The sequence below is a fragment of the Phyllobates terribilis genome, unplaced genomic scaffold (assembly GCF_046119375.1).
Source record: "Phyllobates terribilis strain yellow unplaced genomic scaffold, ASM4611937v1 Scaffold_2__4_contigs__length_985480577, whole genome shotgun sequence".
Classification (NCBI taxonomy): domain Eukaryota; kingdom Metazoa; phylum Chordata; class Amphibia; order Anura; family Dendrobatidae; genus Phyllobates; species Phyllobates terribilis.
In genome coordinates, this window is record NW_027362762.1 from 266,137,201 (window position 1) to 266,157,026 (window position 19,826).

The 19,826-nt window shown below is 45.0% G+C and overlaps 1 protein-coding gene across 2 annotated transcripts in view; it reads left to right on the plus strand.

Moving 5' to 3' along the window:
- SCEL (sciellin) overlaps positions 1–19,826 on the plus strand; it is a 141,746-nt gene that overhangs the window by 98,751 nt on the left and 23,169 nt on the right. Inside the window, exons 16-20 of one of the 2 annotated variants that reach the window (XM_073664079.1) lie at positions 6,793–6,852; positions 8,283–8,339; positions 10,704–10,757; positions 15,035–15,091; positions 17,489–17,539. In XM_073664079.1, the coding sequence (XP_073520180.1) occupies positions 6,793–6,852; positions 8,283–8,339; positions 10,704–10,757; positions 15,035–15,091; positions 17,489–17,539 (279 nt within the window). The remainder of the gene's footprint in view (positions 1–6,792; positions 6,853–8,282; positions 8,340–10,703; positions 10,758–15,034; positions 15,092–17,488; positions 17,540–19,826) is intronic. The other variant, XM_073664081.1, reaches the window with a different exon arrangement.

Sequence of the window (19,826 nt, forward strand, 5' to 3'; positions counted from 1 at the left end):
AGCTGTGCAAGGACCTCCACTAGGCCTAGTGGGGTCGTGGTGTCCAGCAGGCTCCTGACCAACGGGTCGGTGCTGCTCTGCTCTTCTTCCAGCAGGCTCCTGGCCAGCGGGCCGGTGCTGCTCTGCTCTCTGGACATCTCCGGGTGAGCTTCTCTGCTACTCCTCTCCAGGCTTCTTGCCTCCGGGTGCGCTCGCTCCAGATTCCTCCAGGCGGCACCCATCTTCGTTCTTTTCTCTTGTCTCCTCCCACTTCGAGGGCGGTCCCGGGGCCACTGGGTGACTGTCAGCTCCAGGGGCGGTTCTTTCACGCTGACAGACACCTCTAGCATCACAGTCTCTGTTGGTGGGGGTGGTTTCCACTTTTGGCGCCATTTTCTGTCCTGGCCCACGATGGGAGGCGGCCTCTTGCCCTCCTTTGGCACGCCCATAATGGCGTCCGCTGCTCTTCCAAGGCGGGAAATCTTCGGATTTGGCGGGAAGCGTCGCCCAGTGGCGGGAAACTCTGCAGATGGCGGGAACAAGCTGGAAATGGCGGACAATCGGCGGGAAACGACCTGTGATGGGGTCCGATGGCGTGGACCCTCCGGAACCGGCGGGAGACTTCTTTCTGAGGTAAACTTGCACTTTTCTTCAGGCACGCAGTACCCGGGTGTTGCGGGCACGTAATCCTGCCGACTACGCCAAAGTTGACGCGCCCCCTGGGACATATTCCTTTTTGAGGGGAATACCCGGCACCGGATCAGATGGGGGGTTGTAGTCTCCGAGCGGCTGTGACCCGGCCCGTGCCCAGGGCGTCAAACTCAGTGTTATGTGGCAGTCCTACAGATGTTATTAAGAGTTCTTTTGTGTCGACTACGCCACCCGTTGTGATGCGGTCACTGTGGCCGCCGCTGCAGCAGGGTCCGCTGAGGCTGATGGTGGGTGCGCAGCTTGGTGGGATAACCCCCAACGGGAGGGGTATAGCCTCAGAGGGGACAGGTGCAGAGGATGGGGGTTGTGGTGGTGCAGTGCAGACGGCAGTGAAGACAGAGTCGGGTTGTGCAGTTAAGGGTGTTTACTTACTGCAGATGTTGTACTGGTCACTCCAGCTTCGAGTGACCACCCGAGCCGTGCTGCGTCCACCAGGTCCTGGATCCAGCCAACCCCCAAACAAGTCCGGAGCGTGGCCCTGAGCTCTCCTTCTGTCCCGTTCTCTGGCCGTCCCCACCAGTGATCCACCTAGGTCCAGCTCCCTCGGGCCTTCTGTTGGGACACCCTTGGCCCTGGGTTCCCTGACCCTTCATGTGGTGTGCCTTCGGGGTGGATGTGGTGGGTGACCGTGGCAAACGCTGCCCACGGTCTCCGGTCTCTGGCTGGGGAATGTTTTTACCCCCACCAGCTTGGGTTCCGGTACCCTGATGCCGACTCTTCACCCGGGGATTTTAGTTGGGATCTTGGAGTCCTTTTCTTCTGTGCCTCTGGGTCTCTCTCTTTTCTCCTCTCTCACTCTGGGTCTTTCTTCTCCTCTGCTCCTGACTTGTTCTCTGCAACTGACTGACTCTGTTCTTAGTTGGTGCCCACCTTATATACACCCTCTATGTGTGAGCTCAGGTGACCAGCACCCAATGAGCTCCTAACTTTACCCAGGCTGCTCCCCCTATCTGCCCCTACACTACTTGGGATGTACCACCCCCCTCCCACTCCAGCCAGGAACAGACTCGGTCGTACCTGCACATTTCTAAGTGGGAGTACCGTCGGCCTGTTCCTCGGAAATGGGATGTATGTAGTGCATGCAGCCTACCGAGCTCAGTTCCACTCTCCATCCTTATCCGGGAGTGGAATATCACACCTCTGGGTTGAGGTGCAATACCCCTGTAGCAGCCGAATCCTCAGGGTGCTACATTCCCCCCTGGTAAATCACAGCACGTCCTCGGGCTGTAAGACATAAAACAACACCAAAACATACAATTTTTTTTTTTTCATATAAACATAATAAAACATATAAAACATTATATATATATAAAACTTTTCATATAAACATTCTCGTCGTCTCTTGTTTCAGGTTCCTCCTCCGGACACTGTGCAACGTGTGTCCGGGAAAAGTGCGACAGTCTCTTAGAAAAACTGGTTTTCCTATAAAACCGGTAGGGGGCGCTTTAGGAAGCGCAACTATATACAGGGGAAGTTGGCCGCTCTCAGTCCTCGGCCAGGTAGAGGGAAGGGAATGGCTGCTCACAGTCCTCAGCCTGTGGGATTAAGGGGTCAACGGGCAAACAGTTCACTCAGCTGGTCCCAACGGGGACTATATATATGTAGCAACAGTCTCTTTGGTACCCGGTCGGGTAACTATTTACATCTACTGCTCTGCCGCACTCAACGGCGTCTTCCTCCTGCTCTTTGCTTATAGCTGGTTGTAACTTCAGACCCGTCCGGGTCCTCTTGCTCCTCCTCCTCGCACCGCAACTCCTCCTCCGTCAGGCGGTGCACATGGAGGGCGTAAGGTCCTTTGGCACACTTGTGCCGGGTGAAGGTGACCTCGTCTCCGATGTAGAGGTCACGACCTCTGTGCCCCTCCGGCAGATGGGACTCCACGTCTCTGCGCGTGACAAAGACGTCGCCGGGGGTGTTGTTGTCTCTGATGAAGCCCCACCCATGCTGCAGGTTAAACTTTATTACAGTCCCGGTGGTACGGGGACTGTGCGCTGCACGGGGATCCCTCCTGGTCCGGCTCTTCTGCTCCGCGCTCCTTACTTGAGCTTGCTGTTCCCGGACCCGCCTCTCTCTCCGCTCCCTCGCAAACTCCTCGAGCTGTTGGCGGCAGCACTCAGCACGCTCCGCTGCAGCTGCCCTGGTTTCCTGAGTGAACCCCATTAGATCTTCTCCGGTGGGGTCCCACTCAAACTGCGCTTCCGCTAGCGGGGGCGAGATCCTTATTACGGGCTTCGGAGCCGGAATCAGGGGTGCACACATGGCCCCAACCCTCCTCTGGTGCTCCAGTTCGTAATACTTCTGGGGCCAGATGAAAGGCTGCCCGTCCGGCCACGTGTGCTGGGCAAACAAGTCCTCTCCCAGACGCGGCACCCTTGGTTTTACGGGTGCGGGCGCGGTGGTGGTGGCGCCCGGGTTGCCCAGGCCTTGCGGCCAGGCCTGGGGCACCTGGAAGGTGAAGGGCACCGTTAGGACGGCGGCGCCCTGGGCTACCTGGCCTTGCGGCCAGGCCGGAGGCTCCGCGGAGGTAGGGGGCGCTGTTGGTGATGCGACGCCCGGGAATTCTAGGCCCTGCGACCAGGCTGGTGTTACTTCCTGCTTGGTCACGCTCGGGGTCGGTGCGTGTGACGTCACAGGGGTCGCGGCGGCGGCTTCCGGTTGGGGCCTAGTCTGCGTCGGTGACATGGCGTTTTCGGGCACAGCAGGGGGACTTTCGGGCTCTGCGACGGGGAGCTGGGGCAGGTAAGCGGTGTCACGGCTTGGGGTATAGACGTCCCCTTTACCTGCCTCCATGCGTTCGGCTCCCTCCTCGGCGCCGTCTCCGGCCTTGGGTCCTCCCGCGCCATCCTCAGAGGCGGTCTGCTTCCTCATCTCGGCTGGCGTGCTCCGGGTCTTGGTTTGCTGGGCCATCTCTCGGCTCCACTCCGCCAATGTCTCTCGCTGTACCCGGGCCATCCTCCGTGCGAGGCCCTCCAGGGCAGTCTGTGCACACTCCCGGTCTCGGGGGAGCTGTGCAAGGACCTCCACTAGGCCTAGTGGGGTCGTGGTGTCCAGCAGGCTCCTGACCAACGGGTCGGTGCTGCTCTGCTCTTCTTCCAGCAGGCTCCTGGCCAGCGGGCCGGTGCTGCTCTGCTCTCTGGACATCTCCGGGTGAGCTTCTCTGCTACTCCTCTCCAGGCTTCTTGCCTCCGGGTGCGCTCGCTCCAGATTCCTCCAGGCGGCACCCATCTTCGTTCTTTTCTCTTGTCTCCTCCCACTTCGAGGGCGGTCCCGGGGCCACTGGGTGACTGTCAGCTCCAGGGGCGGTTCTTTCACGCTGACAGACACCTCTAGCATCACAGTCTCTGTTGGTGGGGGTGGTTTCCACTTTTGGCGCCATTTTCTGTCCTGGCCCACGATGGGAGGCGGCCTCTTGCCCTCCTTTGGCACGCCCATAATGGCGTCCGCTGCTCTTCCAAGGCGGGAAATCTTCGGATTTGGCGGGAAGCGTCGCCCAGTGGCGGGAAACTCTGCAGATGGCGGGAACAAGCTGGAAATGGCGGACAATCGGCGGGAAACGACCTGTGATGGGGTCCGATGGCGTGGACCCTCCGGAACCGGCGGGAGACTTCTTTCTGAGGTAAACTTGCACTTTTCTTCAGGCACGCAGTACCCGGGTGTTGCGGGCACGTAATCCTGCCGACTACGCCAAAGTTGACGCGCCCCCTGGGACATATTCCTTTTTGAGGGGAATACCCGGCACCGGATCAGATGGGGGGTTGTAGTCTCCGAGCGGCTGTGACCCGGCCCGTGCCCAGGGCGTCAAACTCAGTGTTATGTGGCAGTCCTACAGATGTTATTAAGAGTTCTTTTGTGTCGACTACGCCACCCGTTGTGATGCGGTCACTGTGGCCGCCGCTGCAGCAGGGTCCGCTGAGGCTGATGGTGGGTGCGCAGCTTGGTGGGATAACCCCCAACGGGAGGGGTATAGCCTCAGAGGGGACAGGTGCAGAGGATGGGGGTTGTGGTGGTGCAGTGCAGACGGCAGTGAAGACAGAGTCGGGTTGTGCAGTTAAGGGTGTTTACTTACTGCAGATGTTGTACTGGTCACTCCAGCTTCGAGTGACCACCCGAGCCGTGCTGCGTCCACCAGGTCCTGGATCCAGCCAACCCCCAAACAAGTCCGGAGCGTGGCCCTGAGCTCTCCTTCTGTCCCGTTCTCTGGCCGTCCCCACCAGTGATCCACCTAGGTCCAGCTCCCTCGGGCCTTCTGTTGGGACACCCTTGGCCCTGGGTTCCCTGACCCTTCATGTGGTGTGCCTTCGGGGTGGATGTGGTGGGTGACCGTGGCAAACGCTGCCCACGGTCTCCGGTCTCTGGCTGGGGAATGTTTTTACCCCCACCAGCTTGGGTTCCGGTACCCTGATGCCGACTCTTCACCCGGGGATTTTAGTTGGGATCTTGGAGTCCTTTTCTTCTGTGCCTCTGGGTCTCTCTCTTTTCTCCTCTCTCACTCTGGGTCTTTCTTCTCCTCTGCTCCTGACTTGTTCTCTGCAACTGACTGACTCTGTTCTTAGTTGGTGCCCACCTTATATACACCCTCTATGTGTGAGCTCAGGTGACCAGCACCCAATGAGCTCCTAACTTTACCCAGGCTGCTCCCCCTATCTGCCCCTACACTACTTGGGATGTACCACCCCCCTCCCACTCCAGCCAGGAACAGACTCGGTCGTACCTGCACATTTCTAAGTGGGAGTACCGTCGGCCTGTTCCTCGGAAATGGGATGTATGTAGTGCATGCAGCCTACCGAGCTCAGTTCCACTCTCCATCCTTATCCGGGAGTGGAATATCACACCTCTGGGTTGAGGTGCAATACCCCTGTAGCAGCCGAATCCTCAGGGTGCTACATGATGATCACAGGGGGCGATTCATCAAAGCTTTTCCACCAGAGTACTGGCTTAAAAAGCTTTGAAAAGCCGCTACTTTTTTTCACAACGGGGAGTTTTCAGTTTGACGCTGCTCCACCAAAATGGAGGTGGGGAAGAGCTGGGGCAGGACGAGGCGTGGATGAGTCTGCCTGTAAATTTCATTAAAATTGCCAACGTTTCTTACCCCAGAAATGCTGCTTAGCTGGGTAGCATTCTTGGTGAGGCGCCCGGAGGTGCACCCCACAGAGAAGATGCGCTGAATTCATTTATGTGCCTATTAAATAATTCGGAGAGTCGTACTCCAGTGAGCACTTCATTTAAACTGGCGTGCACAATCTTAATGAATTGGCCATTTAGTGTCTATATTTAAAAAGTGACAGTGAACTATATTCAGGATCCACATCACAATGGTCCAGAATATGGTACTAATAGAGTAGCACCGGCCATACTGTACCCTAGGGTGCCATGAGAATTCACATGGAGGATCACAGGAGGAGTCTGTGAGGGACACATGTTTGAACGTATGCCATATCACAGAGATATTCTCCCTTTGAAGAAATAAAGCACACAAATGCACCACCCGGAATACAATGCAGGTCAATATTGCGGCTAATGCTTCTACGGACCATATGCTTAAAAGGATATTCCTATCCTAGTATGGGATGGCATATGGCTAGGATACTTCATCACTTAATGATCGTCAAGAATTAAGGGGCTAATGCGCTCAGGAAGAGAAAAAAATTGGGATCTGAGCACATAGTGTATAAAACAGGCTAAATTTGCCACATAGCAATCTCATGCTGTGTTAGGACCAAATGATGCCACCAAACACAGTAGATCAGGCCATGGAAGCCACGTAGCTTTGCACAGGGGCACAGCTTTAAGGGGTGCAGATTTAGCAGTTGCATCGGGGTTGAGGGGTCTTTATAGCTACATAATACAAATAGTCCACTATAGATAGGGGACCCTGATCTACATGTTATGCCTCTGAATTGGCACCCATAAAAGGGGAAATCAGCTGTTTGTCCGGTGCATTTAGTGGAACTGTCATTATTAATTTAGACACATAGACATAAAGAAGAGTTGACAAAGAAACACACTTAGGAAGTGTGAGCAGACCAACTGTGACCTGTTTTCCTGTCTGCTGAGGGGTTTTACTAAATGTCTAATTTTGCTCTGTTTTTATTGATTTAATAGTACTCAAGACGTTGATAACCTCATTGACATCAAACCCACCACAGACAAAGCAAAGAAGAGGTAAAAATTACACACCATGCTGAAAGGATAATATCAGTGAACTTAAAGCGCACCTGTCACCAGGATTGTGCTCAGTAAACTACATACACTGTCAGGTGGGTGACATTACACTGATTAAAATTATACTTTGGTTAATGAAATCCGTCCTGTGGTTCTTGTGTAATCTTTACTTTCAGTTTGGAGATAATGATGTGCTCGTGCTCCGGGGCGGTCTTTGTGGGGGGTGAGCTCTATCTGGTGCTCTGCTTATATATTCATCTGTATGCTCTTATGACTGCTCACTGTGCCTTCACTGACCTGCCTTCTATTTTATCTAGCCTTGCACTACTAGATGCATTATATAAAATAGGAGGCAGGTCAGTGAAGGCACAGTGAGCTGTCATAAGAGCATACAGATGAATATGTAAGCAGAGCACCAGATAGAGCGCCCCGCACAGGCCGCCTTGAAGTACGAGCATATCATTATCTCGAAACTGAAAGTAAAGATTACACAAGAACCACAGAACGACATTTCATCAACCAAGGTGTCATATTAATCAGTGTAATGTCGCCCACCTGACAGTATATGTAGTTTACTGAGCACAATCCTGCTGACAGGTGCGCTTTGATGAATCCTTATATGATTGCTTCTCATATTTGTACTGATCATCAATATTGTTACAGGACTAGATATTTACAATTACAATTTTAACTTCATAGATGGAGCACAGTTGGGAAAAGCATATTTTCTAATTTGCTCATACAAATGTGTGTAGGATAAAAGTGAAGCTCCATGAAAATGTCCTTATAATGGCTGCATGAAGAAACTCTGGCCCCTTTCCTCATTATTGCCTTTGCATCTGTTTTTTGTCTGGTCTTGCGTGTTTTGTACCTTTTGTTTACACTCAACTTATTATTCTTTGTGCCATTTTTGAAGTCTATCTTATATATGCTCACTTGTCTTTTTTCGCTTTATGGGCAGAATCAAGATGTTTTCGGCCGATACATTAAAAAAAAAGTCTCAAACTTTGGTGCAACTCTACTCCAGTCCCACGGTGTAGTTTTGTGCACATCTTTTCAAAAAGTTGCAGTCGCAAAAATGGTTAATGACAGGAAATTATCTTTTTTTATTTACTTTGCGCCAAATTCATGAACCACATGCATGATTTTGATAGATTTGGCGTAATAAACTTCAGTGAATACCACAAGACAAAAAAAAAGAAAACTGACTTAAAACAACGCAAATAATGAATCGGGCCTAAATATTTAGTGTTAAGGATGGAATTAGATCATATAATTTATCATTAATTTTCACAAGTTCTATTTTGCCTTACATTTTTAAATATACATTTCTATACTGCATATTATACCTATTATTGTAAAGTCAAGTGCAAATATTAAAATTGTAACTTTTAAATTCACGCTTTACATATTGTAACCTTTCTTTTAAGGGAACAGCTGGATGACTTTATTGAAATATCAAATACAGCGAAGAACTTTAGAAAAAAGTAAGTGTCCGAACAATTCACAAACACGCATCCTGGTTTACTTGTTTCATCTTATGTGTATTCTACTTTATCAGTGCAAAAAAAATGAACTTTTATATCCAATTGTGTGCAAAAATGTCTTCCGGATATAATGCAGGCTGGAAAAAATGTTTCACTTGTCACTTCTACGTGTTCAAAATAGCTGCTAAATGTTTTAGACTGATCACATCTGCGTAGGAGCATCATTGGTGATTCAATCATATTTTAGTAGAAAAAAAATCATAGTAATAATATATCATTTGAAGAACTCTGAAGACATGTCATGATTAAAGCATGGGCTTCATTAGTGCCACTTTTGGCGGTATGGGATGTGAGGATGCACGCTGAATCCATTGAAAGTTATGCCCTTATTTACGTTAGAAATGTTATTCCAGTCCCTAACTGGAATACATTTCTGGTGAGGTGCACACCACTAAGAAGACGTGCCAAATTCATTTAGTGGCATGCTCTTCTTAACGAATTTGGTACATCTTACTTCACCATGTCCATCATTAATATGGACATATAATTAATCGCCTCTAAGAGTTTTTAAACTTTACCAGACCAAGTGCACCCCAAAAATAACAAGCGCATTGCCCTCAAATACAGTGACATCCCAAATTTAGTGCCTGCTATTGTGCTTTCAAATATTGTAACATCCACAATGCTCCCAAATATACAGCAAGCCCCTCCAGCATCATTTACCTACTTGTCCAGGTAAAAATTTACTGTTGGCACCCTGGCTGAGCAAAGACACATGGTGTATATATTCTATGAAGTATATCGTATTTAACAAATGCATAAGTATTTAACAAGTTCAGTCTAACTAGCCTAAATAATGTGTTGATATGGCAGACTTACCATAAATAAGAACCTGTTGGTCTGCAAAAGCCCACAAAGCTAGTAACCCTGGTATTACAGTGCCCCGCAATGTGATCACAGGGCACAATGGGTTGCCATGGCAACTGAGAATCTATCAGAGATTCCCATGCAAGCTATGGCTATAAGCCCGCTAGGCCATGCAAGAGCACGATACACTAGATTGCCTATTAGTTTATTACTGATTGGTATACTTTAAAAATCACAGAATTGATGCCTAAGTATTGTATAGGCGATCAGATAAAATTGTTAAAGGGAATCTGTTAGCAGGTTTTGCTATTTATTCTAAGAGCAGCATGATTTAGGGGCAGAGACCCTGATTCCAGGGATGTGTCACTTACTGGGCTGCTTATTGTAGTTTCTATAAAATCAGTATTTTATGAGCAGAAGATTATCACTACAGGACTACTTCTCTCGTGCCATGTAGTCCTCCTGCTCTGTGTAACCCCAGCACCGATTAGCATTGTTCTGCCAATGCACAGTGTGCACAGAAAGCTGCCAATCAGTGGTGTGGGCGGGGTTATACAGAGCTCAGCATTCAGAGAACTGGGAGATCTGCAGCAGAGAAAGCAGTGATTTTATCAAACCTACAACAAGCAGCCACATAAGTGACACAATACTGGAATCAGGGTCCCTGTCTCTGCATCATGCTGTTCTCAGATTACATAGCAAATACCTGGTGACAGGTTCCCTTTAAGTGTCATAGTGAGCCTAAAAGGAAAAATGTTTAACTTTTGTAATTACTGTGAAAACATTTTTTTAACAAACACTCTTTCCATAAAAAGTGATAAAACCATGTAAAAAAAGTACATTTTTAAGGTATCACTGCAATCAAAATGAGCTGCACAACAAATTTACCATGTTATTTAAATTGCACAGTGAACAAGAAAAAAAACAATGTTAGAATGTATTTACACCTCTGCAAAAAGTTATGAAAATGAATTCACACAGTGACCCCCATAATGTTTTTTCTTTTTTAAATGACCCCATATGACTGCATCAATAAAAAATAAAAGCCGTTATGGCTCTTAAGTTGCAGTGACAAAACAAAATCCCCATAAAATGTTGTTAAAGGGGTTGTCCTGGCTTATCACAAAAGTTTGCAGTCACTCTATGCACACGCTGTCAGGATTTTCCATTCCCCGTGGCGAGACTGAGCGGTCACATGTCTGCAAGTATGTAATATGCATACTCCTGGCCACACTTCGACTAGACATGTGAGCCTTCGCTCAATTCACTTGCATTGAGTGATGCCGCCCATGTCTAGTCGTAATGTGGCAGGAAGTATGCATATTGCATACTTGTGGTTACATGACTGCTCGGTCCCGCTGCTGGCACCGGAGAATCCTCACAGCACACGTTGCACACTGTGTCATGAAAAATATCTTGCAGTAGTATTAAGATATCACTTTGAATCACGTTGCTTTCAAGATACAGCCTCTACACATTTCTCTACTTCATTTATAGGGATGACAACCTTGACAACTTGATTGAAATTAACAAACCAGATGTCAAAACCAGGTAACTGTTTTTCTTAGTTTTTTTGCAGGCAATTAAACAAGGACTACATGTTGGGAGAGATGTATCATAAGTGGTACAAAAGAAATGTTACATAGTTTCCAATGGCAACACCTCTGGTTACTGTTTTTATTTTCTAAAGGGCTTCTAATTGTATGTTCACACATTTTTTTAAGGCATTTTTGGAGCAGGTCTGTTCAGAAAAACGCCTGAAAAATCAATTAAAAATGACTTTCTATGTATTTGTATTGAAAAGTTACATTCATAGAATCATAGAATCATAGAATCATAGAATGGTAGAGTTGGAAGGGACCTCCTGGGTCATCTGGTCCGAACCCCCTGCTCAAAGCAGGATTCACTAAATCATCTCAGACAGATGTCTGTCCAGCCTCTGTTTGAAGACGTCCATTGAAGGGGAACTCACCACCTCTCGTGGCAGCCTGTTCCACTCATTAATCACCCTAACTGTCAAAAAGTTTTTTCTAATATCTAATCTGTGTCTCCTCCCATTTAGTTTCATCCCATTGCTTCTAGTCTTTCCTTGTGCAAATGAGAATAAAGATGATCCTTCTACAATGTGACAGCCCTTGACATATTTGTAGACAGCTATTAAGTCTCCTCTCAGTCTTCTTTTTTGCAAGCTAAACATTCCCAAATCCTGCAACCGTTCCTCATAGGACATGGTTTGCAGACCAGTCACCATTCTGGTCGCTCTTCTCTGAACTTGCTCCAGTTTGTCTATGTCTTTTTTAAAATGTGGTGCCCAAAACTGTGCACAGTATTCCAGATGAGGTCTGACCAAAGAGGAGTAAAGACCGATAATGACTTCACGTGATCTAGACTGTATGCTTCTGTTAATACATCCCAGAATTGTATTTGCCTTTTTGCTGCTGCATCACACTGTTGACTCATGTTCAGTCTATGATCTATTAGTATACCTAAGTCTTTTTCACATGTACTGTTGCTTAGCTCTATTCCTCCCATTCTGTATATGCTTTTTTCATTTTTATTGCCCAGATGTAGTACTTTGCATTTTTCCCTGTTAAAAACCATTCTGTTGGTTGCTGCCCACTGCTCCAGTTTATTTAGGTCTTTTTGAATCCTCTCTCTCTCTTCTCTAGTATTAGCTATCCCTCCTAGCTTTGTGTCATCAGCAAATTTAATCAGTTTACCCTCAATTCCTTCATCTAAATCATTGATAAAGATGTTGAACAATACAGGTCCCAGGACAGAGCCCTGTGGTACCCCACTTGAGACATTCATCCAGCTGGATGTGAAGCCATTTACAAACACCCTTTGAGTCCGATCACTAAGCCAGTTATGAATCCACCTAACAGTTGCCTGGTCCATTGCATACTTGGTCATTTTTTCAATAAGGATGGTGTGAGATACTTTGTCAAATGCTTTGCTGAAGTCAAGATATACTATATCTACAGCATTTCCCTGATCCACCCAGTCAGTGATTCTGTCATAGAAGGAAATTAAGTTAGTCTGACATGACTTGTTAGTTACAAACCCATGCTGACTCTGGTTAATCACTTCATTCTTATCCATGTACTTACATACATGTTGTTTAATAATTTGCTCAAAGATCTTTCCTGGTATAGAAGTCAGACTCACCGGCCTATAGTTCCCTGGGTCCACCTTCTTCCCCTTTTTGAAGATAGGAACAACATTTGCTCTTCTCCAGTCTTCTGGGACTTCTCCTGTTCTCCAAGAATTTTCAAAGATTATGGAGAGTGGTTCTTAAATTTCTTCTACGATCTCCTTCAGTACTCTGGGGTGTAATTCATCTGGACCTGGAGACTTGAACTCATTTATGTTAGCTAAATATTCCCTCACAATCTTTCTGTTTACAGATAACATTCCTATTGATAAGTTCAGACTTTTGATCGTTTTTTAGTTGCTTCAGGTTTCCAAAACTGCCAAACACTTAAAAGAAGTTAGCAGACCATGCGTCAGTCGTTTCACACTTTGAAGCCATTCTATAACTTACAATAGAAGTCAATGGGAAGGCAAAAATGTTTTTTTACATTTTGTAAACATTTTTATTTAAAAAAAAATGCCAAAGAAAATGCCAAAGTTCCTCAACGTGTTATTTTTGACCGCCTCAAAAAAAACATCATGTGAATCGTGCAATCTGATTAGTTGCTATGAGCAACGACTCATTGTTTCCTTTGAACCATTTTGAATTCTTTTATGCCCAAATCATAATAATAATGATAAATCGGTGCCTATGTACACTCGTGTGAATAATGCCTTATCAATAGAGATGAGCGCATAGCATTGCATAATCTCAGTCCACGGTTCAGGTCAGTGCTCTCTATCAATGGACATGACCTGCCCAAATTTCCTTACCTTCTGGGATCCCGGGCTAAGTTTATTATTAGCCGAACTGGCAAGACGTCGCCTATGCGCCACACACTGCACAGATTTTGTCAGGCCGCCGAATAAAATAACACAACACAGCAGAAGCTCAGGGAATTTGTGCAGTTCCCGTCTACAGCCAGAGAGCACTGCCCTGGATCGTGGTTGTGAGAAGAGATCTCTACTTATTAACATCAGATTTTGAACTAGTCTTTGCAGTGAATTATGTCCTTTTAAATACATAGGGTTAAATCTGAAATATGTTATAGGAAATCTGCAGCAGATACTAATTTGAGAGTATACTGCTGAAATTATGAGGATTTTCTCCTGCAGTATGTAAATGAGGTTTTCCAAATTATCATTTACTTGCACATTTGTAAAGGTATGTTCACACTTTTTTCAGCATTTTTTTCTGCAGCAAAACCTGATCTCTTGCATTTTTTGGTGCGTTTTTCAGGATCCCAAAGTCCAGCTTTGCTTCCATCACAGAAGCATGAACACAGGTCACCAATGCAGGACATATGTGAAACCATAATTAACCAGAATTTCAAATGTAACAGTGGGGGGGAGGTGAATTATTAAGGAATAGTTTACGTAAGACACTGGCAGTGCATTGACTTTGTAGGACACTATTTATTTTCACACTAAGGTCTGCCATTAAGTTGCTCAGGGATTGTTCAATTTCACACCTCCGTGGGCCACAAGTATTGTTCAATCTCACATCTAGCCCAGCCAATGTTTACATTGTACACCTCACTAATTTAATTAAACTGTCCTAATCTAAACTGCCATCTCAGGTGACCAAGACAAGATGGTAAAATCACAAAAATAAATGAGTTTCACATACTGCTGTACTTAAAAAACCTGATAGCTATGTTCACACTAGGCGTTTTTTTCAGCGCTTTTTTCACTACCCATTACTTTCAATGGGTGAAAAACGCAGAAAAAACACAGAAAAAAAATGCTGAAAGAAGTGACATGCTCTATTGTGCAAAAAAAAATGCAACGCATCAAATACTGATGACACAAAAACCAATGTGCGTGTGCATGAGTTTTCTGAAATCTCATAGACTTTCCTGGTACTGTAAAACACAGCTGAAATGTGCATAAAAAAACGCTGAAAAAATGCTTAGTGTGAACATGGCCTTAGGGTATGTTCACACTGATCTTTTTTATATAGATTTTGAAGCAAATACTCTGAATATTCTTTAATATGGATTTTAAAGCATATGCACTTAAAAATCCATGTAAAAGCTCACTGTATACATACCCAAAGTGTGAAATGAGCAAAGTAAATCTACATTAAAGGGAATCTGTCAGTAGGATTTCACCCCCCAAAAACTATTTATATGCACATATAGATTTTCAATGACAAGTTCAGCAAAAGCTTTCCATGGCCAGTCTGTGACTCCATTACTGAAAGATCATTGTTTGAATTCATATGCAAATATGCAAGGCTAAAGTGTTATTGTAGATCTGTAGCCTCTGTCACTCCAGCTCTATTCCCCACCCAGCACCACCTTCTGCTTGACTGATGGCTCATTTGCTTGAAGTCAAACAGCATACAGGCTATCAATCAGCAGAAGAGGGCAGGGAATAGAGCTGGAGTGACAGATGCTTCAGATCTACAAATAGTTCTTCAGCCTGATTTACATATCAATTCAAATGCTGATTTCTCAGCATTGGAGTAAGGGACTGGGCATGTAAAGGTATTGCTGTACTGGTCTTTGAATGAGCTACGTGAGCCTATAAATAGTTTTGGAGGTGAAATTCTGCTGACAGATTCCCTTTAACTCTGCAGTCATCTCCTGATTTGGACACTTGTTCTATATATTGTAAATGTATATTATGTTATATTAGTAAATTAGTTCATTTGTATAATTTTGTTAATTCAAATATGTTTTTTTTTTTAGAACGGGAAATCTTGATAACCTCATTGATATTAAGTCTACTACTACTGTAAAAAAGGGGTAAGAGCTTGCTTGGTGGTCAGATAATGATGGAATTCATGCAATTGACACTCAGCTCTGTGGTAAGCTGAAGGGAGGAAGGGATATTTTCTTAATACATTAGTGTAAAAGCCCCCTATTCGTAATAGATAATAGGGCTAAATAAAAAAATTATAATCCTGGAAAACCTCTCTCTCAGTGTAATACAGTTTGGAAAAAAACGTATCAGTTGTCCATTTCTATTATGATTTAAAAGGGTTTTATGTGATTGGCCAAGACTAAGAAACAACCATTACTTACCCACTGAATCCGTTGTCTGCCACTCTGGTGGTCCCCTAGTACTGCCAGACATCATTCACATGACTGCTATAGCCAATCACTGGCTTGAAACTTGATTGCCAAGTCCATTGATTGGTTACAACAGTCACATGAATAATGGATAGCATGACATTATTGCAAGACCACCGAGGGCCACTGAATTGGATGCACTAGTGCGGTGGGCATTCAATGGGTAAGTAATGATTATTTCATTATTTTAGAACATTCATTACTCTTACAAAAGTTTTTGAAAATCTCTCCCATCCCTAAAACAAGACTTTAGTTCTCTTTGTTTTTTTATGTAACATTACTACAGTATAATCTTCTCCCTTTAGTGGAAACCAATAGGACAATCTTTATATGTCTAAGTACCAGAAAAGTAAAGTTACTGGCAATTCTTGCTTAATTTTTAGTCATTCAATCTGCTAAAGGGAATCTGTCAGTAGGTTTTAGCTACCCCATCTGAGAGCAGCATAATGTAGAGACAAGTACCCTGATTCCAGCAATGTATCACTTACTGGGCTGCATAATGTATTGTTGATAAGATCATTGTTTTATCTGCTGCAGATATCTGAATGCTGAGCTCAGTATAACCCCGCCGACATCACCGATTGGAAGCTTTCTGTGTACACTGTGCATAGGCAGAAAGCTTCCATTCAGAGCTCATGAATATAGAGAAGTACATGGAAGCAGATTTACTAGTCCTCTATTGAAAATCTCCTGCTGATAAACTAGTGATTCTATCAAAACTACAGCAAGCAGCCCAGTAAGTGACATATTGCTGGAATTGGGGTCTCTGTCTCTACATTATGCTGCACTCCGATTAAATAGCAAAAACCTAGTGACAGATTCCCTTTAAATTTTTAACATAAAATTTTAATTTTAATGACCTGCAGTAAGAACTACAGTGATTGAATTGCAGATGTCACTGTACTACTGTATATACTGTATGTAATACTAGAATGCTCTGAATATTAGGATACCAGGATCATCTTTGAAATATTTTGTATAGTATATAAAGCACTATGGTAATTTATCGATTACATTACATTGCACAGTTTTTCTTTATAAATTTGAATGGAATACAATAACTTTACTATTAATAATAGTTTTTGTTGTCATCAAGATGACACAAACAAATCTCCACAATACACTTCCCTAAAAATGTTGTAATTTTAGCTGTTAAGGTGAATTTAATATATATTAATATAAATATAATACAAACAGAAATATAAATTTTAATATAAAACAGAAATGCTGTGAATTTTAGGCAAGTAGAAAAAAGCCGGAGATACAACGAAAAGCACAATAGGGTCTTATTTGAGGACAATTAAGGGTGCATATCGGTGCTCATCTGATGGGGTTGTTTAAGACACAACCACTCTAAGGCCACGTTCACACGTTCAGTATTTGGTCAGTATTTTTTATTTTTTATATTTTGGCCTAAAAGTACAAAATGTCAGCTGCTGCAAGCCCACAAGGGATGTAGACGTAAAATGGGGCAGGAAAAATATGGGCTACCTGCACTGCTGATGAAAAGTAGAAGGATCCAGGAGACCAAAGAATGTTCAATACGGTTTATTTGTCAACGCGTTTCAAAGTAGACTCTTGAGTTTGATGACAGTGAAATGAATTGAGAAATAAACCGCATTGAGCATTCCTCGGTCTCCAGCATCCTTCTACTATTCATCAGTAGCGCAGTTAATGCACATTTTTTCTGCTCCATTTTACGGGAATTTTAGGTACTGATTTTCTCCCCCATGGTGACGCTTGCCTGGTCTCTGCATTCTTACTTCCAGCAATGACATTTTGACAGCTACAGCCAATCACAGGCTGCAGAAGTCACATGTGTCAACATGTAATAGCTAAAGGCCGGATTCAGTGACCCTCAGGGGGCCAAGCAAATGTAGCAACAGGTGCATCATGTGATTGCTATGGAGAATGTAATGTTTTTTTTTTTTTTTTTTGAGCATCAACTTTATACTGAAAGATGTGCTGCTGTGGGTTTTCCCTCAGATTTTGTTTCACTTGGCTATGAAAAATTCTCCCTTAATGTCCGATATATTTATGATTCTTTTATTCTGTACTTTTATCTTTAAGAAGTCAAGATCTGGATGAACTCATTTCCATTGGTGGAGATATAAATAAAGGGTAGGAATTGTATTTGTAAATGGAATTATAATGAAATACTTAATTATGTCCTTGTTGTGTAGCATCCAACCATTGTTAATTCATTGCTTCATAATCTAGAAGTCTAGTATTTAGCATACTTACTGGCTACATTGTCATGTCTGGTGAGTCTAAGTGACTAATTTTTGGACACTGGATGACCTGGTGCTAATTTAAACCCAATTTATTGACATAGTGATGGAATTTTAATCCACAATCATGCGGTCAATTTAAGTTGCCACTGTATGTCATCTAAATTGAGAAAAGGGTAAAAATAGAAAATAAATATGTTCCCTATTTCTGGAATCTAAAGGGTAATATTTCTCCTTGTGGAGAGTGACAAGGCAGTCCAGGCATGTCAGAGTAAGGAGACTTATATGCCACGCATGCTCCACTGGGAAATGAAATATGCAAATTGCCTCTTTAGAGAGAAAGATGATTTAAACCAGATTCTGGTTTGGCTTTTATCTTAAGTCATGTGGCTAGGCTCGTTAAAGGGTCACTATTGACTTTTATAATTGTTACTTCCAATAGGTTGTAGTCCTCTTGCTCTCTGAAGAGTCTATTGCTGGAAGTGATTGCATATCATTAAGCCATCGCTTTCTAATAGTTTTGGTGCCACTGCTGAAACTTTGCTGGTCCTTCATTGATTTTCCCTGTGATTCCTCCAGCCATATGCAGAGATGAGAATTACACAATGATTTTCAATTACTTACATTTCTTATCATTTATGGTATAGAGTACATTATACACTGCTCAAAAAAATAAAGGGACCTCCCTACAACGCCTGGGTATGCTCCTGATGAGGTTGCGGATGGTCTCCTGTGGGATCCCCTCCCAAACCTGGACTAAAGCATCCACCAACTCCTGGACAGTCTGTTGGTGGATTGAGCGAGACATGATGTCTCAGATGTGCTCAATCGGATTCAGGTCTGGGGAACGGGCGGGCCAGTCCATAGCTTCAATGCCTTTATCTTGCAGGAACTGCTGACGCACTCCAGCCACATGAGGTCTGGCATTGTCCAGCATTAGGAGGAACCCAGGGCCAACCGCACCAGCATATGATCTCACAAGGGGTCTGAGGATTTCACCTCTGTACCTAATGGCAGTCAGACTACCTCTGGCGAGCACCTGGAGGGCTGTGCGGCCCTCCAAAGAAATGCCACCCCACACCATTACTGACCCACTGCCAAGCCGGTCATGCTGAAGGATGTTGCAGGCAGCAGATCGCTCTCCACGGCATCTCCAGACTCTGTCACGTCTGTCACATGTGCTCAGTGTGAACCTGCTTTCATCTGTGAAGCGCACAGGGCGCCAGTGGCGACTTTGCCAATCCTAGTGTTCTGTGGCAAATGCCAAGCACCCTGCACGGTGTTGGGCTGTGAGCACAACCTCCATCTGTGGACATCGGGCCCTCATACCACCCTCATGGAGTCGGTTTCTAACCGTTTGTGCAGACACATGCCCATTTGTGGCCTGCTGGAGGTCATTTTGCAGGGCTCTGGCAGTGCTCCTCCTGTTCCTCCTTGCACAAAGGTGGAGGTAGCGGTCCTGCTGCTGGGTTGTTGCCCTCCTACGGCCCCCTCCACGTCTCCTGGTGTACTGGCCTGTCTCCTGGTAGCGCCTCCAGCCTCTGGACACTACGCTGACAGACACCGCAAACCTTTTTGCCACAACTCGCATTGATGTGCCATCCTGGATGAGCGGCACTACCTGAGCAAATTCTGTGAGTTGTAAAGTTCGTCTCATGGTACCACGAGTGTGAAAGCACAACCAACATTCAAAAGTGACCAAAACATCAGCCAGAAAGCATTGGTACTGAGATGTGGTCTGTGATCCCCACCTGCAGTACCACTCCTTTATTGAGGGTGTCTTGATAATTGCCAATAATTTCCATCTATTGTCTATTCCATTTGTACAACAGCATGTGAAATTGATTGTCAATCAGTGTTGCTTCCTAAGTGGACAGTTTGATTTCACAGAAGTTTGATTTACTTGGAGTAATATTCTGTTGTTTAAGTGTTCCCTTTATTTTTTTGAGCAGTGTATATACACCTACAGTATAACATGTTCACACTATGTACACTGCTCCGCCTTTGTGCAAGGAGGAACAGGAGGAACACTGCCAGAGCCCTGCAAAATGACCTTCTAGCAGGCCACAAATCTGCATTTGTCTGCACAAATGGTTAGAAACCGACTCCATGAGGGTAGTATGAGGGCCCGACGTGCACAGATGGGGGTTGTGCTCACAGCCCAACTCCATGCAGGA